The sequence below is a fragment of the Drosophila persimilis genome, unplaced genomic scaffold (genome assembly GCF_003286085.1).
Source record: "Drosophila persimilis strain 14011-0111.01,24,50 unplaced genomic scaffold, DperRS2 tig00000000-arrow-pilon, whole genome shotgun sequence".
In the NCBI taxonomy this organism is placed as follows: Eukaryota; Metazoa; Arthropoda; class Insecta; order Diptera; family Drosophilidae; genus Drosophila; species Drosophila persimilis.
In genome coordinates this window covers 10,375,871-10,401,859 of record NW_020825288.1, presented here as the reverse complement: position 1 = coordinate 10,401,859, position 25,989 = coordinate 10,375,871, and the positions used below count along the sequence as shown (strand labels likewise).

Sequence of the window (25,989 nt, the reverse complement as noted above, 5' to 3'; positions counted from 1 at the left end):
GAAATAACCGCAAAACAAGAAATATGTAGGAATTAATCGTACAAAGTTACAAAAACTTGTTCTGCTGTCGTTTCACGCCCCATTAATGTCGAAGTCGAGTGCAGCAGACATGAAATGGTTTCAATTAAATCTAACTTTGTTTAATAAAACTAGAAAAAAAAATCAATTTATCTGTTATGAGGAGACAAGAGTTTTTTTTTTGCGAGCATCAGATTTGATGTTCAAAATTGGTTGAGCCAATTAGCATTCTCGTATGTGCAAAAATATTACAAATCATTTAAAGCATTTTCGAGTAGGAGATATGCCGATATTTTGTAGAAGGTGTCCAGCGATAGGGCCGGCAAGTATCGCTTGTACTGAGAAGGGATAAGATAAGGTTCGATATGCCGAGCAGACTAGTAAATAGGAAATGAGATAACAATTTAATATAGTAGTATTCAATTCTAAATCTTGAACAAAGTAATTCAATTTTTATTGCATTTTCAGAAAGATTTTAAGCACACACATTTGGGACTACAATTTATAAATATATTATCAGCTTAAGAGACTTTTTGAAGTGCTGCGGGGTACGGTGCCACAAGCCTATAGACAAATGCTTTGCTGAGGCATACCGACGCTCTAGTCATCTCTCTGCTCAGGCTCAGCTGGTAGATTTCTGTGCTAATTGGTTTATATTTGTGATGTGTTTTCTGGTCAAATTGCTGGAAGAGTCTACGCTGGGGAGATTTTGCATAGTATCGACTTATAGTATGTCTATAGAAGACACCAGACCCACACCATTCTACTATTGCGAAAGTAAAAATTCAAATTGGCAATCAATGAAGAATATCGTTCTTAGTTACGAATCGCTTTCACAAACACTTTGAGCTTCATTAACATATAAGCAAGACATAGCTGACTGCGCAGTATAACTAGCTAGTCGTTCAATAATGGAATCAATTCAGAGGGTAAGCTCACTGCTGCCTGGTCACACTCTGTCGCTTGCAGAATAGTTCCCGCCAGAAGACTTGATGGGTGGGTGGGTTCGTTCTTCGTCGTTGTTCGTATTAATTGGAAATTACAAAAATGAATATACAATTACCAAAATATTGTAGTAACTCTCGTTTGAGCGCATCTTTAGACCATCAAGATTTCATTCTCAAGGTGGAACCGAAGTCACAGTTCTCTGGCAAGCATCGTGCATAGCGCCTGGGAATGTGACCTGCATCCATTCTCCTGTCAATGCCTTGTAGTCCTGGTAAGCCTTCAGAACTGCCTCCTACTCAACGTCTGCTGCAATGTTGAAGAACTGAAAGTCAAGAACGTTGAGTTGTGTTAGAATGAGCTGATGTCTGCCAAGTACCAATCTTACTCAATTGTTTTTAGAATGGTCCTTGAATTTTGTGAAATGTGTCACTATTTTGTCGAAATGGTTTGTTTCGAACTTTTAAATCTCTTAGCAAAATCCAGCTACTTGACTGGACAATAATCGCTTACGCTCGTATAACATGGCCAGAGCCTCCAAATATTAATTACAATTACTGCCCGGCGCCAGATATTCAATTTAATTGCTCCAACGCCTGCCAACAGCCGGTTTGAATTGATAATAGTAGTCACACAACGATTGTTATCGAAAAACGTTGAATGGAGACTGGCCAGCTAATTTGTTTTCACGTAGCATATATTCTGTTCGACTTTAATATGTATTTTCGTATTGACTATTAAAAGGAGAATATTTTTTTTTTTTGGCTGTGCGTGCGTCTGCCTTTTTGCTGGAACTCTTCTTTTTGCCGCACCCAAAAAAGATGGTCTTATTTTCAGATCAAATTCATTGGCAGATATTCTCCAAATTGAACTCTTCCAAATATAAAATCTATCCAAGAGGTATAAGTAAACCACTCCGAATGCCGGAAACCAGAGTATTAACTACTAAATGATTAGCTATCTCTACTACCCTGTTCGTGATATGATGTGCAGCGCATCTGCTAGTAGACTTGTTCAACATCAAAGATAGCTATCGAAGTTAATGAGCAATGAGTGGAGCTCTGGCTCTGACATTCCCATTCAACATATGCAAATGCGAAAATAATCCACGTTTAAGTGTCGCCGCTTAAAGTAATAAATAGTAGTTGACTTAATTGGCCACATTTGTCACACATAAAGCGCAGATGGTAAAGAAAAAAACTAAGAGAAATTTTTCTAGAGGACATAGCGTGAAAAAGTGTTCTGATTCAGAAAAAAACATAAGTATATAATTCAAATAAATATGAAGTGGAAGTGATAGTCACACGTTTGCCCCACCCTTTTTTAAAATGCAGCTTCTCAGGCAATTTTCATTAAATTAATTTAATCAATACATTTAAAAAAGGTTTATTTACATCAGCAGAGCGTGGCATTGCACATACACATCGTGAACACAAATCGAGCATATCCCTCAAGCGGATTGCGGACTACGGTTAGTGCTCCTCCTCATCCGATTCCGCCTGCAGCTCCCGCTTCCCGCGCTGATAGTAATATCCGCTGTGGCGGGTCGTGTAGGGCGTTGGGGCCGAGACCAATCTCGTAGGTGCCGCCGGCGCAGTGGTGCCCACCAGGGTGTCCAGGTAGGAGCGCTGGTAGTTGTCCCGGGTGGCCTTGCTGGGCGGAAAGGCCTCGCCTTGGTTGAGCGCCGTGAAGGGGTTCCGCACGCCGTATTGGACGACGCCGGCACTCTCGAATCTGAAGGGCGTCTTGGTTGTGAAGGGCGTGGTCAGCGCTGGGCTGCTAAAGTACGTCTGCAGGGCGTTCGTGGAGGCTTGCGAGTGGGTGTTGTAGAGGCCGTAATTGAGCAGGCTGTTGTGCGCGGGGGCCGGGGGCAGGGCCAGGTGGTGGCCCAACAGGGAGCCGGAGGGCAGCTCCAGGCGCACTATGCGGTTGTTGAACTCGTTGGGGTCAAGGTTCTTCAGGAAGAAGCGGTGGAACTTCGAGGAGATGGCGTAGATGACGCCCGGCTCCGAGCGAGTGGTGGTTATATCCGCCACGAACTGCAGCTGGTCGCGGTCGTAGGCCAGAACCGACTGCTGGTTGGTCGAGGGGTTCCACGAGGCGATGGCCGTCTCGCTAAGCGGGCTGAAGATAAGGCTGCTGTCGAAGGGCGAGACGGACAGGCCGATGCCCTGGGAGGACTTCTTGCCCACCAGTTTCACGTCCAGCATCTTTCCGTCGGGCAGTGGTCCGGCACGCAGCACATTCTTGTGCACCGAAAAAACACTAGAAGCGAACGGGAAGGGATAAGGAGAACCCTAGGCTTAGAGCAAAGATTGAGATCTGGCTGGGATGAGGCACTCACCGATCGGTGGCCAGAGGCTGGAAATAGACCACTCCCTTGCGCTCGTCAAAGGTCAAGCCCACAACTCCATCCATCAAGACGAAGCGATCGTTGAGGATCTCGGACTGGGCAAAGTCGGGATCGGGATACATGGCCGGATGGGAGACTCGCCAAGTGACGTCCTTGCCGCTGTCGTAGACTACAATGCCGGGCTCCACCGTGTCCGTGATATACACATACACATCGTCGCAGGTCTTGGCCGTCGTCTCGTCGATCACCATGTTGGTGAAGAGCGATTCGCCGCGCAGCACCTCGGGAGGAAAATCGATGCGACGCACCACCCGGTCCGTCGCCAGATCCACCACCAGTATCTTGGGTGGACAGGTGATCTCGTAGTCCTCCAGCGAGCGGGACACCCCCGCATCCAGTAGCCATAGGCGGTTGCAGGAGTCAAGGCGCAGGCGGTAGACCGAGGTCAGGATGAGGTCGCTGCAGTTGAAGTCGCTGCGGCCCGTGTTGGAGAAGGACCAGTCGGGGAAGGCCTGCAGGGTGGGTGAGTCACCGAACTCCGCCTTGGACACCCAGCTCACGGTAGAGGGCACGCCGGTAAACAGCTTGGGAGTGGCCACGAAGATGCGGTTATCCGTGACGGCCACTCCCGTGATGAGAACGTTCTGGGGGCTGTAGAAGTTGGCATCGTTGACCGGCGCCTGTGGCTGGAAGTTGTAGCGTAGGAGCTTCCACTGCTTGGCCACCTGCAGGCCAGGAGTAAGGGCCCGACTGGCCGGCCAGAGGAGCGCACAAAGTACTACGGCAAGGATCCTGAGCATGGCAAGATTGGTGTCTGCAAAGATCAAATCGAAGCCAATCGGAAATTATTTGATGGATGAACCTTTCAGTCTCAGGTTAAAAAGCTTTCTGCTGCTACTGGGTACGGGCTCGAGCTTATCTACTCGTACCAGCGGACTTATATTTTCTATTTCCGGACTTTTCAATCACCGTTGAAGGAAAACGGAATTGGAAAAGTTCCCAGAATGAAAATTGCGATCATTGAAAGTGGCAAAAACTTGAATAATCTTTTGAAACCACACGCCATATCTACCTGAATAATCAATCAGATAAGTAGCCCTGGATCGTGCTGTTGAATGATTAACAATTGCAGATGAGGAATGTATTTTAGAACATTTGTACTTTAAAATCTGCATACAATGCCATAACCCATTGCATAGAATTCCCAGACAATTCTATAAACCTAAGCGAAACCGGTAACTGTCGTCTGGCTACCCTTTCTAAACGTTTCTATATCCATAGCCTATAGTACGAGTATGCAGATGCTGAGACCAATACAGATTGCATGTAAATGTGCCAATTCCGGTGTCGAAGTCGAAGCCGAAGCCGGTGTGCAGACAGCACCAGATTGGCCCTGGTTATTGTATTCAAATGATGCTGTGGCTGGGTGGATGTGTGGCTGCTCGGTGAGCAGCAATCGACGTATGCACCAGATACTATATGTTGTCTCCATCTGCAACTGACGTGTCTGTGACTGTGTGTGTGTGTGTGTGTGTGTGCTTCGATTTCACACGCCAGTCACGCTCTCCATACCATTGCGAGAGTCGATTCCCATGCGTTTTTAATTGCTGCGCGAGCCGGGCAACTGGCACTGGGAATGGCTACGCGGAGGCCGGGCATTTGAATATTTTGGCCAATTTGTCTTTGACAGGCTTACACATTATTTAGTGTCGGGCCAACTCCCAGACTCGTTTGCGGCCGCAGAAAGTGGACTGAAACTTTCTTCGGCGCGTGCCGCATGCTGCATGCCGCATGCCGCATGCCGCGAGTTGCTCCGACTGGGCCTCGACAAGCAGTTAAAGATAATTGAATTTTCGTAGTTGATGAGTTATATAAAAGAGTAAAAAGTCAAGGCTGAAGCCGGCGGCACACGCATGTAAAAGATTTATTTCTACGAGCTGGCTGGCACTCCTTACGCAACTCTTGTGCAACGCCAAGCGGAAACCGAGACAATTTCCCAAATCCCGAGTAAAAGAAGAAAACCTTGCACTGCTCGGGAAATATGACAATATCACTTATGACAAGATTAGACCTGACAATGACAGGGGCACCGCCCGATTGTCATGACGACAGACGCAAGCGGAACAAACCGTTTACGAGTCGGGCCACACTGCCACTTTACAGTGCTCGATCTTTACATTAGTTACTATATTTTTTACGAGCAGTGCTCGCACTTCGCTAGATAGCCATCCATGTTGATGACTTGTGGCAGGCCAATGAATTTCGCTCAATTTACCTATTAAATCCCCTAACAAAACGAGCCGAAAGTGAGTGAAGCTAATGGCTTGGATGCACGAAAGAAATCGCTGAGGAAAATTAAAAGATATTCCTATGAATAACCTATGAATACCACACTTTGTTCGGCGCATTTCAACAGGTATTCCGAGCATTAATCACGCTGTCGGTTAACAAAAGAAATTCATACATTTTTGTACGTTTTGATTTCTGCTTCATCTCGGCCGACCATTTACTAATAGATCCCTCGGAGACAATACAAGTGGCAGATCTGATGCAACCAGAAGTCGCTCGCTGCGGCTAATTAAGTGGGTTTTTCGGCAGAACCGAGACCTGAAATGAGTTCAGCCACTCAGCCCGGCCAGCACGAGTGGCAGTACTCGCATGGTGTTGCCTTATCCGCATCTGTTTTGCACCTTGTCGCCGAACGCCGAACGCCGAAATCCGAACGCATTCTCACGCGTTTCACAATGGACCTGGGACTGAGACTGAGGCCGTGCCGGCGAGGCACACTGGCCAAAAAGGTTAAAAAGGCTTAAATGCCCGTCTCAATTGAGTTGTGTACATATCACTTTTGATCGCATTTGAATTTGGTGATTTTTTTTGGTGCTCTCATTAGGCAATCCCCTGGTAGGGCCGAGCGGAAGAGCGGAAGCTGCGAAGGTGAATTAGCACCTGCTTGTAAATTGCGGATTTTTGCAAGCAGAAAAGGTCGCGCCACAGCAAATACAAACGTGCCGATGCTGACGTGATCTCAATTTCCTTATGTCCAACATTTCTAAATCAGCAAAGGTATGAGCAGGGTATATCCATATAAATCAACAGTTACACTTTTGGCTGCGATCGATTTTAATTGGCAACAGAAAAATGCGTTTTCCAAGCAAACCTAATTAACACAGTTCCGTTCCGATCCGTTCTCCGACTAAGCAAAGTCTTCTTTTGGGCACGCACACACGAGAAGCGACTTTTGGGCAATAATGTAGAATGCAAGTGCGCAATCGCGGTCTACCCTTGGCTGTGCAGTGCCTATCGATTGGCCAATTAGTTGTATGGCCTAAGGCGTTTGCAGGCTTTCGGAATTGAATTGGTGAGAGTGTGGCATTGTTGGGGCCTCCAAGCTGAATCGAACCGAATGGCGGCGGACCGAAGAGCTAACTAAATGTATAACAATTTGCACTTTAACCGTTGGAAACCGCACTTCGCGACGTGCCCCACTGCAGTGGCGCTGGCAGTGGCAGTTGCAGTTCGTTGCCTCAGTCTTTTGTTGTGTTTTGTCTGGTGGCCAGGCCGATTTGTGGCACCGCTGCGGCTGTTGATACAACATTTCCATCTGGCATTAGCTTACTTTGAGACACTTTCGGTTGGGGCCTGTGGATGTTGTTGCTTTCGATCTGATCGCCGCGACACGTCTGAGCGCTGCGGTTGCCGTTTTGCGACTGCGCCACGCCTGGCAGGCGCACCGAATTTTATAAGAGTGTCTCTAAATCATACAAGAAGTCGGTCTCCAGCTCCGGCTTGGGTCTAGCTTTAGCTGATGCTTTGAACTATAAAGCTCAGCTCGAATCTCTTATATTCATGGAGGGACACTGGTGCACCAATTGCTCATACGCTCCGTTGGACGGCGTGAAAAATGTTTGTGGCTGGCGGCACGTCTTCCGCACATTTGCATTATGATTTGTATTTTGTGATTGTTTCTGTTTCTGTTGCTGTTGCTGTTGCTGTTGTTGTTGCTAGAGCAACTAGTTTCTGGCCGGTTGGAGTTGGTGGCAGATTGTGGTAATTCAGCTGTTAGTGGGTCCAATTAACCAATTGCTGCTCTCCTTACAAGTTCATTATCGCCATCAGCGAAACAATGAAAACGAATAAAATATTTGATTATGTTTTTCTCGAATTTCGGGTATTTACGAGTAAAGCCGCGGACGGCCGTTTTGTCAATGGAGGGAGAGAGAGTCCATTGTACTGCCGAAAGCAGGCAGTGTCGAAAGCTATAAATTAAATGTATTCGAACGACAATTAAAATACCGCAACCAGTTCCAAAGGCGTTCTCACTTTAATTGAAGATTTATTTTATTATTTTATTTTTGTTAAATTACTAATTGTAAATTGGCATCCTGCATCCTATCCCCTGGATAACTAATTGCCGAATCAAAGCTAAGATTTATGTCCCGACATTGGCCTTTTACAGACAATTGTATTGTGAACGCTTACTCGTCAACAGTGTGGCACCATTTAGCGAGCCTGAAGTCCAGAATGCAGTGCTGAATCGAGTCTCTAGTTAAATATGCCTGGACATAGCCATGTCAATTGTCTAACAACATTTACCCATTCTGTGTTCTACTTTGGGGGTTTGTAGTTTGTTCAATTCGAATCAAAAAAATAAATCAATCGAAATGTGGGCTTAGTCGGTTTCCCTTTTACTTGGCTTTATGGCTTAACTGGCGCAGGACAGGTGATCCAATGTGAGTTAGCTAACTGGAACTGGGTTTCGTAACAGCACATGGATGGGGATGGGGACACGGGCCCATTTATGTTTGAACGATCTCGAGCAGAGGCAGAGGCAGAGGCAGGTGAAAGTCCAGCCAGCAACTTGTTTGCTCTCGATTGAAAATGGAAAGCCCGACTGGGATTCGGATTCGGGTCCGGGCTCTTGAAAGGTTCTCTGCACAATTTTCAGCCTCCGCGGAGCTAACCCAAATACGTGAAAAGCGCCGCTAAAAGGGGGCTATGCAAAAGAGGTGACTGCAGCCGGAGAGGCAACGGCAGCGGCAGCGGCAGCGAGACAACAACGGTACGAGTATCCAAACTGGTTTGCGGCCAGAATTAGCCAAGTTAACATTAACTGTATTGCCTCGGCATTTGTTTGCATTGTGACACATGGAATTGTTTAGTTGACCAAAATATCCGCAGTTTGCATACGAAATCGGGATGGGGATATAAATATAGATATGGGTAGCATATCCGATAATTGCCTTATTTGCCCGTGCTATTATGTTAGGGAGCCGGGACTCCGGAGTGTTCCGAAAAATGTTCAACCACTGCCAAGCCCCGCTGGACATTCACTTTTCTTGATTCTCTTTTTTTAATTGTTTGAATTGTGGTATTAATTTTGTTGTTTAGGTTTTGGGGAGAATATCCACATCCCACTTAATGCCAAGTTACGATCTAAATATATAATTTGTGTGTATTGTAGTACCAGTACCGGTTCTAAGCGCAGTTCAAGGCTGTGGCCACTGGCCAGTGCCACACGATGCGATACGGTACGATTAGCCAGTGAGTGACATAACGCGCTGCCAATAACGTAAAAGTCCATGTAATCCTATGCCCGGCATGGGCCTGTCGCATGCCTTCTGCACTTGACCGTTACGACACCCGAGACGGGCGGAAACGTAGGTGGCTGCGCCTGCCCCCGGGGCATGCCGCGCTTCATAGATATTAGCGCTGTCAAAGGCATCACAACACATTTCCTTTCACAACAACGCCCTGGACCGGCGCTCGTTAGTCGCGTGGCCGTTTCGAAAGTAGCCGATCTATAGAGAGAAACAAAATCTGGGCATGTCTGGGGTCTGCTCTATATGACTCGGCGACGATGAACACTTGAAGATTAATAGCCACATCGTCGCATGTTGGCTCGAATCTTTGTCTGCATCCGAAGTATCAGAACTCGTATCTCCTCTCATTGCTGCCATTACGAAATGAACTTTAAATATGTTTCGGCCTCACATCACCAAGCATTCCCCACATGCCTTGTCATCGACACTGTCCAATTGCTTCATTTGTGCATTCTGCTCGCACAAATGTGGGCTCAATTAAGTCATTGCGAATCCGAGTGCTCATAGCTGGTGCTGTGGCCGAAGCTGGTGCTGGTGCTGGTGCTGAAGCCTGTTGACACTTTCATTACCAGCTTTGGCAGTGGCAGTGTGGACAAGGTCTTGATGAATTCGGTAAATATTTCTGGCATTTTGGCTGGGACCTTAGGTGTTAACCATTCTAAGTGCCGTATTCGGCCGCCGAAATATCAATCAACTAATATCGATGCTGGCTCTAAGCGCTTTTAATGGGCCTCCTTAAGTGCTCGGCTTTGGTTTCTATAAATGCAGACCATTAAACCAATTAAAGCTGTGTGGCTGAAGGCTCCACCTCCGCAGAAGGTGTGCCAACAGCCGGTTTCCCACCACAAGCATCGGACACCCAGACACCCAGACAGCCAGACAGCCACAGCCTCGGCAACAATGGCCAACATTAACCGCCTTGTGGCGCATACTTTCATTTCCAGCCGATTGCGGATACCCATGCCCGTACCCTCCAGATGATCAGTATCTGTATCCTCCAATGCACGTAGTATCCAACGAAATCTAGCCACGGCTGCGGTTGGGGAGTTATTATTCGACTCAATAAATCAACCTACTTATAAGTCGAGAATATGTAGCCATTACAGTAGCCACTAGTTAGCCATACCCCATATACATATATATCGTACATAGTACTACTCTACTCTACCGATACCCCTATGGATTTCTATTCTCTTGACGAAGGTCAGCAGCGCGCAAAAAGTCCCTCGGCTGCCTCTGGCCACACTCCGCGGGCCATGAAAGCGAGCGGAGCCCACTCGGAGCCGGGCCGGGTGGAGCAGAGAGGGTGAAACGTGGTGCATTAGACATGCATGTTGGCTTTGTCTTTGAACGTCAAGCTAATAAATTGGTCGAAATTCATGGATATGGCATATCGAAACACGAATACCTTTTTAAGTGAGTCACAGAACGGATTTAGGCAAAAAATATAATTGTTAGGTTAACTAGCGACTGATTTGAGGTTTTATCGAAATATTGTTGGTAAATGAAAATAGATTTTCATTAGATATGTATATGTGTACATATGGGTCATAGACTCAAGGGATCATTATTTGTTGCTGTGGAGCGCCTCCAATTGAACTTTCATAAGCTTTACAATATGGCAAGAGATTGCGAAAAAAGATCATTCCTCTGCCACGTCTAACTTTGACTTTGTGGTACTTAAGAGTATGGAAATTAATGAATTGTCTATATTGCCAAAAGTCCAAACTCATTATCAAATGCGAGAATTAAAAGTCACAGTTTGACTGTAGGCACACGAGTATTTCAACAAATTAGCATACCGACTAAGCAAGTGATTTTTAATATAAAATATGATATTTAAGAATAGAAGGGAGAACTAAGTGGCGTCAAAAACAATGAGCAATTTATATGACTCGATTGGTAGTTATTTGTATCTGAATGTATTCGAAATACTTAGCATATTCCACATATTTGGTAGCTCATGATCACGCAACGCAAACGGTCTAAACTTTTACGACCAGCAACCAGTCGACTTGGGTAATGTTTGATTGGAAAATTCATCAATGAAAAATAGTATACACTTGTGACGACAATGTAAACGGAATCGAATCTTGATTAAACAAAATGCAGACAAGATAGTTAAATTAAGAAGTTAATTGTTTGCACTTCTCACTTGTTGATTCATGTTAAGGCTGCATTTATGGATGTCGGAAAAAGGCAGCGAGAGACTTGACAGCTTTGTGAGCATTATTTATGGCCAATCTCCCACTGAGGTGTATGTAAATTGTCCGATTTACGATGATGTAAGATTGGAAAAATAAAAGTGCGTTTATGATATATGTATGTATGTTACTCGCACCAAAAATAATATACAATAAAAGTGGAGCAATTTGCTAGATTGAAAATCTGCAGCAGGTACAAACCTGTGGCGACTGATTTTTGGATTGCTACCTCTCGAGCACACACGCTTGATTCAATTTGAGTATTTTTTGTTCGATTTCCTTTCGATGCACCATTATTTATTACTCGAAAATGTCAGGCCTCGTTGTTCCCGCTGCTTCGTGTTTGTCCGCTGTTAGCGTGGCTTCAACTTTAATGTCAGCCAGACAACAGAAAAGTCTGCCCTGGCCATGGGAATGAATGGCCCCGCCGCACTGAAGGCGCATTGGAGTTGATCGGGGCCCTGTCGGGGGTAAAAGTACAGACGGAAAAAACGGTACGATATATATGAAAAATAAATCGACAGCAACAATCTTCTTTGGTTTTATTAATATTTGTATCATTTTACGAGTTTTTATTTCTAGAAATCCACTTAATTTTGAAGAGTTTTGGAAATTTCGAAACTATTTGGGTAAGGTTTCAATTATTAAATTATTAAAATCATTAATTTATCTACTATATTTATCGTAACTTGGCCCTCAAGCGCACACTGAAAAAACGGATTTTGTCAGTTACCTTGTAAAAATCCCAAGTTTTTTCTGAGTGTAGTTATAGTTGCATATTCGGGGAGATTGAAGATAAAGCCTGTCGCAATTCACGTGGAGCGTCAGATCCTATGACGGGCCATAAAAGGCGCGACGCACCGGTAACGGGCACTAAACAAACAAACCGAGCCGAATGGGAGAAATACGAGTACACACATTTTATTTTGTTGGGACTGTGGGGCCGAATCAAAGATTGAAAATTAACATAATTGGGGTTTAATGACAGTGGGCTCTGTGGGCTCCCTCGAGACACGGTTGCCGTTTTAATGGGCGTGTACGGGGCGTGGCCGCTCAGTTTTCTGTGGCATGTCCGGACTAGAGCTACGCATATCAGGGCGCTCCGTTTGGGCGGCGACCTTGCTGCTCCACTTCTTGCTGCTGGCTTCAGGTGTTGATGGTTTTGGCATGAATCTGATGACGGTTCCCAACAACGACAAGTCACAGGGAGCCTGCATCCTAGCCCTGCTCCGAAAGTACTTCGACTCCGGGGACGGTCTCTCGGGCTCGGTGCTCTGTATCAGCCGCAACTACCAGCTGCACAATGTTCAGGAGCGGCTGCTCAGTGGCATGAACTTGTATGACGGATATCCCTGGACCCTGCTGGTCACGAATCCCAGGGAGGGGTCCCCATCCTCTGAATTCGTGATGCACGAGAAGCCGCAGTGCTATTTCCTGATTGTGGAGAATCTCGAGGACGAGGATCTGGACGAAGTGTTTGACTACTGGAAGGGCATGCTGAACTGGAATCCACTCGCGCAGTTCGTGGTCTACCTGGCCGCGGTGGAGGAGACCGACGAGGAGATGACAGACCTGATGGTGGAGCTGCTTCTCACGTTCATGAACAAGAAAATCTTTAACGTGAACGTGATTGGGCAGAGCGAGGAGAACGAGTTCTACTACGGCAAGAGCGTCTTTCCCTATCATCCGGACAACAATTGCGGAAACCGAGTAATAGCCGTGGAGCTGCTCGATGCCTGCGACTATCCGAGTGACCACAGAGGCGATAACGATGGGGACGGTGACTATGAGGAAGAAGACGATAGTGAAAGCGAAAACGAAAACGAAAACGAAGAGGATGTTGAAATCGAAGAAAATGGGGGAGAAGGATCTACAGAAATTACAGGAGAAAGTCAAGAAGGGGCTAATGAAGATATAACAGTCGAGTCTAAAGAGGATGAAAAACAAGAAGATAATAATGAATCACCATCTCTTTACGGGGAGATGGAAGAAAATACAGAAAATAATGATGAAGAGAACGATACTCGTAATAAAGAAATGCAACACGAAGGAAACGATTCAGATCTCTACTTAGAATCTAATGATAGCTTGATTGGCAGCAAAGGTCTTATAGTAAGAATGTATGAGTACGCTGATCAATCAGCGGAGAATAAAGCTCAGTCCAAAGAGGGTAGCAATGATTTTCATTACGATCTGTCAACAGAGGTCCAATCTGGACATGGTGTTCAGAGCAGCAAGGAAGATCAATTTGATCGATCGTCGGAAGGTCCCAAGGCAGATGAGAGTGGCAATGAAGATCCACCTGCTAAATCAACTGAGAGTAATAATGAGGACCCATCTGGTCAATCAACGGATAGTAAAAATCAATCGGAAGATCAATCAGAGCATTCAACTGAGAGTGACGAGCGGCACAGGTCTCCCAATGTCACACCCAAAATAGAGGCTACCATCGAAGAGTTCTTTCGAGCAAAGTTTGAGGATAAGTTTCCACGCGACCTGAGCGGATGTCCGCTGACGGCCGCCTTTCGGCCCTGGGAGCCCTACATCTTCCGCAGCGGCGAGGAGCCTGTAGAGGACTACTACTACGGTACACAGGGAGACGGCGACTATAATGAGACTACCAGTTATGGGGATTCAGGAGATGAAAGCTACGCGGATGTAGAAGCAGCGGACACCACCGGCATCCTGGAGGCAGACGGCGGGGCGGATGGGTCCAAGTCCCAGCTCAGTGGAATTGAGTACCAGATGGTGCAGACCATTGCGGAGCGCTTAAATGTACACATCGATATGCAGGCGGAGAACAGCAACCTATACCATCTGTTCCAGCAGCTAATCGACGGGTAAGCGGAGTCCCATTCCAATAAACCCCATCCCACACAAACACACACTTATGTTTCAGCGAAATCGAGATGATTGTGGGTGGCATCGATGAGGACCCCAGCATTAGCCAGTTTGTGTCCAGCTCCATTCCTTACCACCAGGACGACCTCACCTGGTGTGTGGCACGGGCCAAGCGCAAGCACGGGTTCTTCAACTTCGTGGCCAACTTTAATGCGGACACAGGCTTCCTGCTCCTGCTCTTCATTGTCACCTGCTCCTTCATGGTGCTGATGGCGCAGCGCGTCACTGGCTTCCGCCTACGGAATCTCAATAATTATTTCGCCATTTGCCTGCGGATGCTGGGGATTCTCTTGACCCAGGCCATGCCCGCCCAGACGCTTTCTTTGGTTCTGAGGCAGCTCTTTGCGCTGTCCTTTCTGATGGGCTTCTTCTTCAGCAACACCTATCAGAGCTTCCTCATAAGCACGCTCACCACTCCGCGCAGCTCGCATCAGATCCAGTCTCTGGAGGAGATCTACAGCCATCGCATGACCATCATGGGCAGCTCAGAGAACGTTCGCCATCTGAACAAGGATGGAGAGGTGATTCATATCGGCAGTACCTCAGTATATCAGAGATAGCTTATCCTTCCCTGTCCCTTGCAGATCTTCAAGTATATTCGTGAAAAGTTCCAGATGTGCTACAATATCGTGGACTGCCTCAATGATGCTGCAAACAATGAACATATCGCCGTGGCTGTCTCCCGGCTGCACTCCTTCTACAATCCACGCATCCAGCGCGATCGCCTATTCTGCTTCGACCGCCGGGAGTCCCTCTACGTCTACTTGGTCACCATGCTGCTTCCCAAGAAGTACCATTTACTGCACCAGATCAATCCGGTCATCCAGCACATCATCGAGTCGGGCCACATGCAGAAGTGGGCCCGCGATCTGGACAGGAGGCGCATGATCCACGAGGAGATCAACCGCGTACGGGAGGATCCCTTCAAGGCCCTGACTCTGGCTCAGTTCCATGGGGCGTTCGCCTTCTCCAGTGGCCTTCTGCTGATCTCCTTCAGCGTCTTTCTCATAGAGTGGGCATTGGTGAAGTGTTATTATAGAGCGCGTGGATGAATCTACGCACGAGACGGTTATTTAATTGTAGTACAGAGTATGAACATTTTTAGGACACATTTTTGAATACCCATCAATACATTCAACAACATATTATTGGTTTTTCACAGTGACAAATAGCTGCTGGCAAAAAAAAAAAATATTTTTCAGCTACAGAACATAGTCCTAGTGAGTCCAGAATCTAAGGCAATGAATCCCAATAATACCATAAATAGAACCATTGCAACCATCAGTGACTCCAATTAGCACGCACACCAATGTATATCCTGTGGAACAAAATTCAATCATAGAATTTAATTAATTAATTGCAAACTAAACATAAAAATCGTTGAGCTCCTGCCCGAAGAAATTCATAAATATATATATTAATATTTTCTTGGCACATAATTCGATTTAAAAATACGAAAATTGCAATACACCGTGGAATGCACGGCTGCGTCGCTATAGCCGTAGTCGTAGCCGTTGTTGTTGCTGCTGCCGTTGCCGTAGCCGTTGCGGCTGCTTGTCAAGAAAGCGGACAGGCGCGCACGCCGCCAACGTCAAGCTGTCGTCGGCATTCGCCTCCGTCGCTTTGCGCATCCTTAAAAGGTGGTGGTCTATGTACAGCCTGGTGCCTCCGCTGGTGCCTGGCCTCCGCCGTTGCTGCTGCTGGCTGGTGCGAGTATATGTGCTTTTCATACATTTTTATAAATAATATTTTTAGGCAGAACATTTGTTGCAGTATTTTCAAATTGGCAGCTTTTTGTTGTTGCTGGCCAACACAATTCAATCAGCTGCTAGCCAGCCAATGTAGGCCGAACAAATTTCAATACACACAAGCGATAACATAGATACTGGTGCTTCCACATATGTACATACATATGTATCGTACAAGCAATCGTTGTGGTTGGGTGAATGAAAGACACGTTAATGGTATTCAACAAGGCGTTGTAAATATGTAGATGACACCGAGCTGATAAGATGAATCAGCGAGTGAATGAAAATAAAATACGAGTATGAGTATTACGGTATTCGGGACGGGAAATACTAAGATAGACAAAATATTCGATTTGATATAGCATTAACGCAAACACTGAGGGAAATCAAGTCTATTACAATTTTTAAGAACTTTGATTCAGAAAGGTCTTAAAAATTACACATCGTTTGGTTGATCTTTTAAGTTTTATTTGGAGTTATAGAATATTAGTTGGGTGCTACTTTGAGTCCCTTAAAAATCAAATACTACCCATAGTACATGAATGTAGAAATGAAAGATAGAGAATTGTTGATAAATATGTAGTCAAGCGAGGAAACTAGTTCTGGCCCGTAAACGTTAAATTGGACCAGACATAGAACAAGATTGACACCTCGAATCGGGGGTAAGAATTAAATATACGATTTTGAAAAGTAATTCAGAGAAACAAATTTTATTATCTGTCCACGTTAATTTGTATATAAATTGATTCAAGATAATATAACCCAGTGTAACCTGCAATTCCATTCATTAGGCTACATATTGTAGGGTATTCAAATGGCAGCACAATTGAGCAGGTTGTTCCTCACCTGCGATAACTGGCCAATCGCATACTTTTCTATATTTAAATTAAAATTTAAAATATATAATTCTCTTGAGTTTTCCGCTGAAAATAGAATTCCATACTCTAGATACGTTTCTGCGCGTAAGCGTCAAAGAAGCTCATGCAAAAACGTGAGAGCGCACGATTTGTATTTTTATTTTCCTTCTTTTTCTTTCGTTTCTTTTCCGAATTCCATTTCACACAGTTTTCCACCCACACGCACGCATTTTAAGAGAATTGGGTAAACAACAAATGCCTTTGTTATTTCTTGTATTTTTGAATATTCCATGAGTACCATATAAGTCAATTAAAGATTTGATCATTAACTGAATAGATTTTAATGATGTTGTTTATTATTAATGGCGATAAATTGGGGACGGCCAAGAGACATATTCAAGAAATATTAATGGGGAAATAGGTTGAAGCATATTTCATTGATTTCCGTTTGACGAACACAAACTTGCGAATCTATAAATGCACTGCACGCTCTATTACAAATTTTCGACTTGTGTTTATGGGGTCCAAATCCCTAACCACCCACACCCAGCGCCACAAATTACGGCTGGGAGAATGTTGTACGAATATATGCATGTACTTAATTCACAGAGATTTTTGGTTTCTGGTTTTGTTTTGAGATTCGTATTTTTCTAATTACGAGTGCGTTCTCATCGCCGAGAGATTTCCATCCCAACCATGTATGGATTGGACCAACGTGCAAATGTTGATTAAAAATTAGACAAAACAAAAACGAACACACATACAGATACAGATACAGATACAGATCTACTCTACGAACAGTTATAGATACAGAGATACGCCTACGATGGAAATGCTGGGGCTCTGATCCGGAGGATGTCCCTGTATTTGTATCTGTCCATCTGTGTAGCCCATGTAGTATCTGTGGGTGAGCCATTTCGTAGTTGTTCAGCCAGCGACTGCGGCTGTCTCTGCCTCTCGGAATTATGAACGAAGCGAACCGAAATCCAAAAACAAACGAAAACAAATTATTTTTAAAGAAATTCAAAATTTCCCCCTCGGCGAAATGTGCATCCATGCCATGTGCTGCATATGTATGTCTGAGAGTGCTCGTATCTGTGTGTGCCTCCCTGTGCGCGTGTGTTGGTGTGTGAGTGTGGGCTTGCGTGTGGAATATCTACTCGACTGAGGGTCGCTCGAATGGTATAAATATTAGCGCATCTCGGTCCAGCGGCCACTCGCAGTTCTACAGCGAAAGTGTTGATTTAGGTTTCTAGTTGTCTTTTCCTTTGACGGTCAGTATCCCACAGCCTTTCTAATCACACTCAGATTCAGAGATCAGAAAACACTGAAATTCACGAACATCAAAATTGTATCTTCTCCTGCCGGTTATTAACGGACTGCTCTATCTTTTACAGTAAAACAAATACTATACAAGATGTGTGACGATGAGGTTGCCGCATTGGTCGTTGATAACGGCTCGGGAATGTGCAAGGCTGGTTTCGCTGGAGATGATGCCCCCCGCGCTGTCTTCCCCTCGATTGTGGGTCGTCCACGCCATCAGGGTGTGATGGTGGGCATGGGACAGAAGGACTCCTATGTGGGCGATGAGGCCCAGTCCAAGAGAGGTATCCTCACCCTGAAGTACCCCATCGAGCACGGCATCATCACCAACTGGGACGACATGGAGAAGATCTGGCATCACACTTTCTACAATGAGCTGCGCGTCGCCCCCGAGGAACACCCAGTTCTGCTGACCGAGGCTCCATTGAATCCCAAGGCCAATCGCGAGAAGATGACCCAAATCATGTTTGAGACCTTCAACGCCCCCGCAATGTATGTCGCCATCCAGGCCGTGCTCTCGCTGTACGCCTCCGGCCGTACCACTGGTATCGTGCTTGACTCCGGCGATGGTGTCTCCCACACCGTGCCCATCTATGAGGGTTATGCCCTGCCACACGCCATCCTTCGTCTGGATCTGGCTGGTCGCGACTTGACCGACTACCTGATGAAGATCCTCACAGAGCGTGGATACTCGTTCACCACCACCGCTGAGCGTGAGATCGTTCGCGACATTAAGGAGAAGCTCTGCTACGTTGCCCTAGACTTCGAGCAGGAGATGGCCACCGCCGCCGCCTCCACCTCTCTGGAGAAGTCGTACGAGCTTCCCGACGGACAGGTCATCACCATCGGAAACGAGCGCTTCCGTTGCCCCGAGTCCCTCTTCCAGCCTTCCTTCCTGGGCATGGAGTCGTGCGGCATCCACGAGACCGTCTACAATTCCATCATGAAGTGCGACGTGGATATCCGCAAGGATCTGTACGCCAACATCGTCATGTCTGGAGGCACCACCATGTACCCCGGTATCGCTGATCGCATGCAAAAGGAGATCACAGCACTCGCGCCCTCAACCATCAAGATCAAGATCATCGCCCCACCTGAGCGCAAATACTCCGTCTGGATCGGTGGCTCCATCCTGGCCTCCCTGTCCACCTTCCAGCAGATGTGGATCTCAAAGCAGGAGTACGACGAGTCCGGTCCCGGCATTGTCCACCGCAAGTGCTTCTAAGCAGCAGCAGCAGCAACACCAGCCGCAGCCTCCACCACCCACACCACACCACACACCAACACGAACACACAATAATACAGCAACAACGAGAGCAGGATGGCGTCGGCCAGCCGGCGCCTAGGACTCGAAGATGATTAATTTTAAGTCGCACCTCTTGCTGCCCCGCCATCCAACCAGACGGACAAACAACCAAAGAAATTGAACCATCATGATATGTATTATACTTATATTAATATTTATTGGAAGTGTCGCACAAGCCGATGAGGAGAAGTTCAGGAGAATCAAGAATGCAAAATTTACAGTTTAAAAAATAAATTATACAAGTAGCATCCACTTTAAATTAAATCTAATGAAACTATATCAAACATGTCTTTCATTGCTGCAAGAAGCAGACAGTTTCTATCAGTATTTTTAGCCTTGCATCGCATCGACCATCGCGCACAGGAAATTATGAAATTTTGCACGCCCACTGCAAATTATCCGTATGGTACGTACGAGTACTATGTAAACGAACATCCATCCCATCTATAGCTGGAGGGGGCAGAGCCAAGGTGCATATGTACATTCTGGTGGCATGGGTACGTACGATGATCAGTCATTTCTCCGCTTCCAAAACAGTCCATTTTCGCCGATCCACAGGAGCTGCCCCCACGTCGTCGGCGGGGGTTATGGATTGGCTATAAATAGGACCAAAGCATGCTGCCAGAGCATCAAAAATGTGTTCTCTAAAACGATATCCAAATTCTCGTATGTACACAAGATTTCTCTTTGGAATCAGCATCAACACTGCCCGGAGCCGATGCGACCGCCGGCTGTCTTTTAATTGCAGTGCCACGACCTCGGGGGCTGCGAAAATATCTTGGAATTTCAAGTACATGTGTGTGGTTGGGAAGGCCTCCGCTGTGGCTGCTTCTGGTCTGTACTTGACTTGAGCATCGGGAGGCTAACTGGCAGCTGGGCCTCCTTTGGATTCCAGGAATGGGCTGCCTAATTCGAAAATAGATGGGAAATATCTCGTTGGGGTTGGGGGAATGAATGCCTCAGTGGCGCATGCTGAATGTGTGTAAATGTATAATGCATAAATGCACTTTTATTGAATATTTTATACATTTAAATGCTTCAACATCCTCTCTGTATGCTTAGACAAAAAATTAATTGAGTACACTGCTCTTGTACTTAAAATTTCGATGGATAATATTGTTTTGAACCTACGAGTAGGTAGGATACCCGGCGGGTAGCAGCACATTTTCAAATTTTCGATTCTCATCTCAATTCAGTTTGTATACAATTTCAGTCAATTTTTGTTGATTTTAGAATTTAGTTCGAATATGCACGGATCGGATTCGTTGTTCTTAAGAGTGGTCGATTAGTTGGAATACTGCATTGAGGGGAGCTCACATTTCTTAGCTATAACATAGGCCTAGTACTATATTAAGCAGAGCGCCTTCATCACTTCTTGTTTGTTTTGCTTTTGTTGGTTAAAATCCAGTCTATACACTTATAGTTAGCAAATGAATACATTTTGAATCGTTAACTTTATTTAAGTACACTGTTTTTAGCACATCTCGTTCTCGTTTTCGTTTCGTTCAAATGTACTAGACGAATATGTATATGTGTGTATAAATATGTATATACTATATAGATCGTTAAGGCACATTTATGGACAGTTTACATTTTGATTGGACCTGCTTTCTCTCATTGTCGTTTTGTCGCTTTGTCGCTCTCTTGCTACTCTCTCATGGAATGATTAAAAGTTGTCTAGCGTTTGTCTATATTAAAAAATACGAGTAGAGTACGAGTACGTTTCGTCTGTCTAGATCTTCCGTACCTAGCATATGTATGTATATGTATATGTATATAAATATAAATAAGAACATGTAGGCTTACATTTTTAAAAGGGTTAGAGGTTAAGACTAAACAATAATTACAACTGAGTTGTAATAACGGACTTTCGTATAATAGTCGGCTCGCGTCCCTTGGGGGCCGACACAACCTCCGAGGAGACCAGCCAGGGTGAGACCATATCGTTGCTGTTGCTGGACGGAATGCGGCTGCTCTCCGGGTAATTGCTCTTGCTTTTCTGTGGAAGAAGATTAAGCGTTAAAAGCGTTAAGAGCCGTCCACAGGGGTCAACGAACTACGTATACGGGTATATACGTTAAGAGTTAGATTGCGTGCAGATTGAAAGAAATGAAAACTAAATGTTAATCGTTCTAGGCCAGTTTATAGACAGACAGTGAAAGCGTAGACAGAATTGCTCAATGGTCAAACCTTTTCACTCTGTGGTGCATCTACTTCGCTGTGATTCTGGTTCTGATTCGGATTCTGGCCCGTCCTCTGCGCCTCTAACCGCTCCTGCTCACTAAGCGTGGAGAAGAGCAATGTGCCGGCGCTGGGTGTGGCGTTTGCCGCAGGCTTTGCACCAGATTCGGCTGCGTTGCTGCCACTGCTGTTACTGCTGCCGTTACTGCTGGCAGCAGCATTGTTGTTTATGATGTTGTTAATGAATATTTCATTAATGAGTATTTCGGCAGCCGAGGCATTGCTCAGCGCGGGTGCAGGGGCGCTTGGGGCCGGGTCTGTGCCACTGCTGGTGGGAGCCACTACACTGATGCTGGCAGTGGGGCTGCTGGGCGTGATGATGGTGGTCACACTGGTGGCCAAGCTGCCGCTAGTGTTGTTATTGTTGAGTATGGCTGGCAGCGACGATGGGGGGGTAAGCGGCGCACTGAAGCCCGAGACAAAAGTAGCGTTGCTGAAGGGTGGATTACCATTGGTGGTGCTCGAGGTGCTCGTGCTGGCGGTGGAGATGCCGCTGGCGCTACTGCCTGCCGCCGGTTTCTGTTCCGGTATGCTGAGCGTCAGCTTATCGCCTCCCTGTTCGGGTTTAGCGTTTACCGCGAGTGAAGCAAGCCCCAAAATGCGCGTGAGCACACACACACACACGCATACACAACATACAGTAAACATAAAGTGCGGACAACAAATGAAAATGAAAATAAAACATACAGAAAGCATGAAACGGGTGCAATGTGTGGAGCAAACTGGTTCGTTGGCCACTCACCACTGATATGTAGGTGGCGTTCAGGGAATCCGGTCCATCGCTGTGTGCATGACTGCTGTTGTTGCTGTGACTGCTGGTGATGCTTGTGTGCATACCGGAGTGGGAAACGGAGCTAGCGGCAGGCACAAACATCTGATTGGTCAACTTTGCGTTGCCGCCGGCACCCAATTCCTCCTCAACGCGAGCTGCAATGCAAGGAATACAAGCTGATTAATCTCTGCTCCGAGTGTCCCCTTCGGAGTGGGAGTAGGTTTACCCTTAAGGATATTGCACTTGATGTTGCCAGGCGGCAGGGCCGAGGCGCCCACATTGGCCAGCTTCACTTGGTTATTGGGCTTCTCGTTGGCGTTCGAGAGGCGCTTCAGTGTCTCCGTGTTGTGGTCCATGTCGAAAGTCTTGTTGATGGTCACCCTGGCAGATATGGAGGGATGGAAAGAGATTCTCTGGTCAATCTATATGCGGTTCGAGGCTCGAGAGTGTTTACGCTACCTGATACTGTTAGCATCGTTAATGGCTTCGTTTGCTAGCACTGATGGGGATGGATCTTTGACAATGGACTTAAGTAATGAGTCTAGCTCCCTATCTTTATCCGACAAGCCGCTCTTAACACTGCGCAATGATGACACAACACACACACAAGGCAGGACACAACATAGATACGTGAGAGACAGGTGGCAAACGCAAACAGGCAGTATTAGTCAGGATGTAGAAGCGATATGCACATCGTTCGAGTTAGCTAAACTGGACACTGGCTTACCTGAGCTGGCCGGAGCTAATGGAGGCCTTGCCAAAGCTGCCATGGTGAGAGGCCGCACTTCTGAACGGATTGGTCTCATCAAAGTTCTTGGTAGCATTCGGCGAATACGGTGGCGCATACTCCGGCTCCAATCTGCAAGAAGAAACCCAGGAATTAAGTACAATGTAAACACGTTTCGAAAACGTAAACATCTCCGTTTTGCATACTTCACAGTCAAGCCAGCCGCCTTGCCAATGGAGCCAATCTTGCTGTACGCCGGATCATCGTTGCTAAAGTTGGACTTTAGAGAGTTGCGACCCAGCGAGGCGCAGGCGGCCCCTGCCTGTGTGGAGGAACTGATGGAAGCACTGCAGGCAGCATCGGGCTCGATGATGGCGGAGTTCTGTATGACAGTGAGCACAGAGGGCGAGGGGGTTACAGTGATGAACTGATCCGTGGAAATCAGCGAATCAAAGACGTCACTATTGTTGTCGTTGCTCGGAACGGGAGCGGCCACTGGAGTCAATGGAACTGGAGTCGGGTGAACCTGTGAGGCAGCTGCAGCAGCGGCGGCGGCTGCAGCAGCCCGAGCATTGACCGAGGCCACGGCTGAAGCGGCCGACTCTTGGGAGGCCTTTTGCCGCTCTCGCAGAAGATGGGACTGCCGACTGGCAAAGCGTTGGGAGGGCCGACGCTCGAACTGAACCGTGCGGCGGGCCCGGCTCTGCTGGGTGGTCTGGAACTCGGTGCGGCCGGAGTAGCGGAAGCGCGAGCCCATGCGGAAGAAGTTCTGGCGTGCCGACGGGCCTTTCACAGGCGCCCGCAGCCGGAAGAAGGTGTGATGCTCCACGGCGCATTTCCACAAGTGCTTGCAGGCCTTCTCGTTGTACAGGCGGAAGACGAAGGTGTGCTCTTGCTCGCGACCATCATCGTCGTCCTCGATGACGATAAGCGTAAGCTTTTTTTTCTTGAAGTCCAACTTGCTGATCTTTGGCCAGAAGAACAGACCTATCTTCTGGTCCCGCTCGAACACAAGGATGCCAGTGGGCGTCAGCCCCAAGTGATACTCGCATCCGTCCTTGCCCAGCACGGTGTGCATGTCCACGCCGTACATGTCCAGCCACTTGGCCTTGTTGAGGAACGCCGTCTCAGCCTGGGCAGGCGTCAGGCCGCGGCACGTCTTGTACTCCTCCAGAATGGATATTTCCAGATCCTCCGTCTGCTCCGGCACGAACCGGAACTCCGAGACGGTGGCCGCCGAGTGTTCCTGATCATCGTAGTCGCCCAGCTCAGCTGTTTTTGTTGTTGTAAGTGGGGGTAAGAACAATTAGCAAATTAGAAAATTTAACCAAGAAACCAGGAACACGTACATTGCAAGGCCAGGGCGCAGAGCTCGGTGGACTTGTCGTCCGGACAGTCGAGGCGGCCTTCCAGCAGGTCTTGCTTCAGTTGCAGGAAGAATAGATAGCGCGTGAGCTCCTCGCGCAGCGTATTGGGCTCGGAAGAGTAGAACTTTACCTTAAGGCGGAAAGTGTACGGAGGTCCAACTGCGAATGAGACGTAGAGCATTAGTAGCGTTCAATTGGAGAGAGAACCAATAGCCTGTACTCACTTTTCACCTGCTTCTTGATGGGTTTGGTGGGGTCCAGCCAGTGCTTGACGTGATTGGCGTCCATGAACTGCAGGCCAAAGTAGTCCTTCTCGATGATGTCCAGCGCATAGAAGACCTGCTCGTAGAGGAAGCTGCCCAACGCTTTTTTCTGCAATTCAAGTGCAAAGTCGCGAAAATTAGTACCCTCGTGCTGCCGTGGTCTGTAAATCAAGATGGCCCTGAACTAATCACGTTCGCTTAGCGGGTTCAACAATGCGAACATCAGCAGTGGTTCGTTCGTTTATCGTTTATCACACAGTCAGCCAACCAGCCAACCAGCCAGCCAGCCACCCAGCCAATACTGTGTGCCAGCATTTGTGTGCTGTGTGTCTGGCTATGTGCGACAGTCCCACACATCAGCAATTAACCTTTGAGGGGCTTTTGCTTGACTTGATTCCACTCGAAACGTACACCAAACTATAGTTCATGTCATATTATAAATGCTTTCAGTTGGCATAGTCCCGGGGCCGCCGTCGTTGCTATTACTTAACCCAACATGTCCGCATACAATCGGACAAACACAATGTAATTCGTAATTTATATGTAGAATTTCTTTATTTCGAACTCACCGATAATTCGATGGAAAGGTCAGTATTGTCCAGCAGTATGACGCGGCAGTCGATTTTGTTCTTGTTCACGACGATGCGCTGCGGCTTAATCTGGGAGCCGCTGGCCGCAACGGCCCCGCCACCGCCCATGCCACCGGCGCGGGGGCTGCTGGCATTATCCGCGTAGTTGTTGCGCACCTTGCGACGGCTCAGAAAACGCAACATTTTCGTTATATTTGCTTTTTCTCGGTGGCCGCTACTTGTTGTTGTCGTCAATGGTGGGTCGGGGTGAGTCGTCTATTGTTGGATGCGACTGTGGCCGGGGCTCTGTTGCCAAGGCAGCGTATTGCACCGATAATTCACCTGTGTGCTCACCTCTTGGTCGTCGCCTGGGAAACAGCGCAGACATCAAGACCCAGCACGCACACTGCCACACCGAGCACCACTAATACCACTGCAAACTCGCGAGTGCTGCAACTTGTTCTTGTCCATACACACACCACACACACACATATAAGCGGGCACGCGACGCCCCCGTTTACTTGGCCTACGCCAGCGAATCGGTTGAGGACTGGGCGCTCCTGTGGCCGCGGCGGCGGCTATGTCTCCCCAAATCACAGTTAGTTGCTGCGGCCCGACAGCCACTACGTCCACTTTTGCACAAAAAACTAGCCCCAAACACGTTCGCGTTCTCGTTCGCAGAGCCGAGAGACGCTTGATTTCAGGTAAGTAAATGCAATGCTCTGCGGGGTTTTCACTTTGGAATTATCTTAGGGCCTTCGTTGTAGTTTTCAGATTAATTCTCTTGTTTTC

The 25,989-nt window shown here is 47.0% G+C and overlaps 4 protein-coding genes across 6 annotated transcripts; 2 read left to right on the top strand and 2 right to left on the bottom strand.

The window, feature by feature from the left end:
- Positions 1-2,309: 2,309 nt before the first annotated feature.
- LOC6588596 (L-dopachrome tautomerase yellow-f2) lies at positions 2,310-6,986 on the bottom strand. The gene is made up of 3 exons (XM_002013140.2): positions 6,936-6,986; positions 3,308-4,130; positions 2,310-3,228 (listed from the first exon to the last, which is right to left on the bottom strand). The coding sequence occupies exons 2-3, from the start codon at positions 4,114-4,116 to the stop codon at positions 2,436-2,438; spliced, it is 1,602 nt and encodes a 533-aa protein (XP_002013176.1). The 5' UTR covers positions 4,117-4,130; positions 6,936-6,986; the 3' UTR covers positions 2,310-2,435.
- Positions 6,987-12,191: 5,205 nt separating this feature from the next.
- Positions 12,192-15,076, top strand: LOC6587728. The gene is made up of 4 exons (XM_026984481.1): positions 12,192-12,962; positions 13,353-13,963; positions 14,023-14,545; positions 14,609-15,076. The coding sequence occupies exons 1-4, from the start codon at positions 12,192-12,194 to the stop codon at positions 15,074-15,076; spliced, it is 2,373 nt and encodes a 790-aa protein (XP_026840282.1).
- A 2,950-nt stretch (positions 15,077-18,026) lies between these two features.
- LOC6587871 (actin-87E) lies at positions 18,027-19,228 on the top strand. The gene has a single exon (XM_002013137.2). The coding sequence runs from the start codon at positions 18,047-18,049 to the stop codon at positions 19,175-19,177; it is 1,131 nt and encodes a 376-aa protein (XP_002013173.2). The 5' UTR covers positions 18,027-18,046; the 3' UTR covers positions 19,178-19,228.
- A 1,465-nt stretch (positions 19,229-20,693) lies between these two features.
- On the bottom strand, positions 20,694-25,989 carry LOC6587870 (band 4.1-like protein 5). 3 transcript variants are annotated; one of them, XM_002013135.2, is made up of 10 exons: positions 25,198-25,989; positions 24,590-24,737; positions 24,348-24,524; positions 23,205-24,270; positions 22,999-23,130; positions 22,731-22,850; positions 22,498-22,652; positions 22,242-22,426; positions 21,449-22,054; positions 20,694-21,257 (listed from the first exon to the last, which is right to left on the bottom strand). In XM_002013135.2, exons 1-10 carry the CDS (start codon positions 25,399-25,401, stop codon positions 21,102-21,104), a joined length of 2,949 nt encoding a protein of 982 aa, XP_002013171.2. In that variant the 5' UTR covers positions 25,402-25,989; the 3' UTR covers positions 20,694-21,101. The 3 variants fall into 3 exon arrangements, with proteins under 3 accessions (XP_002013171.2, XP_026848852.1, XP_026848858.1); XM_026993051.1 differs by lacking the exon at positions 22,731-22,850 and having other exon boundaries at positions 25,198-25,988; XM_026993057.1 differs by lacking the exon at positions 21,449-22,054 and having other exon boundaries at positions 25,198-25,987.

Excerpts from the sequence above, each read along its gene's own strand:
- LOC6587728 (XM_026984481.1), top strand. The coding sequence starts at position 12,192 with ATGTCCGGACTAGAGCTACGCATATCAGGGCGCTCCGTTTGGGCGGCG. Across the intron at positions 13,964-14,022 it reads TTCCAGCAGCTAATCGACGG|CGAAATCGAGATGATTGTGG; the intron begins GTAAGCGGAGTC and ends CTTATGTTTCAG. Across the intron at positions 14,546-14,608 it reads ATCTGAACAAGGATGGAGAG|ATCTTCAAGTATATTCGTGA; the intron begins GTGATTCATATC and ends TGTCCCTTGCAG.
- LOC6587871 (XM_002013137.2), top strand. The coding sequence starts at position 18,047 with ATGTGTGACGATGAGGTTGCCGCATTGGTCGTTGATAACGGCTCGGGA.
- LOC6588596 (XM_002013140.2), bottom strand. The coding sequence starts at position 4,116 with ATGCTCAGGATCCTTGCCGTAGTACTTTGTGCGCTCCTCTGGCCGGCC. Across the intron at positions 3,229-3,307 it reads CAGCCTCTGGCCACCGATCG|TGTTTTTTCGGTGCACAAGA; the intron begins GTGAGTGCCTCA and ends GTTCGCTTCTAG.
- LOC6587870 (XM_002013135.2), bottom strand. The coding sequence starts at position 25,401 with ATGTTGCGTTTTCTGAGCCGTCGCAAGGTGCGCAACAACTACGCGGAT. Across the intron at positions 22,851-22,998 it reads ATTAGCTCCGGCCAGCTCAG|TGTTAAGAGCGGCTTGTCGG; the intron begins GTAAGCCAGTGT and ends ATCATTGCGCAG. Across the intron at positions 22,427-22,497 it reads CAAGTGCAATATCCTTAAGG|CTCGCGTTGAGGAGGAATTG; the intron begins GTAAACCTACTC and ends CTTGCATTGCAG.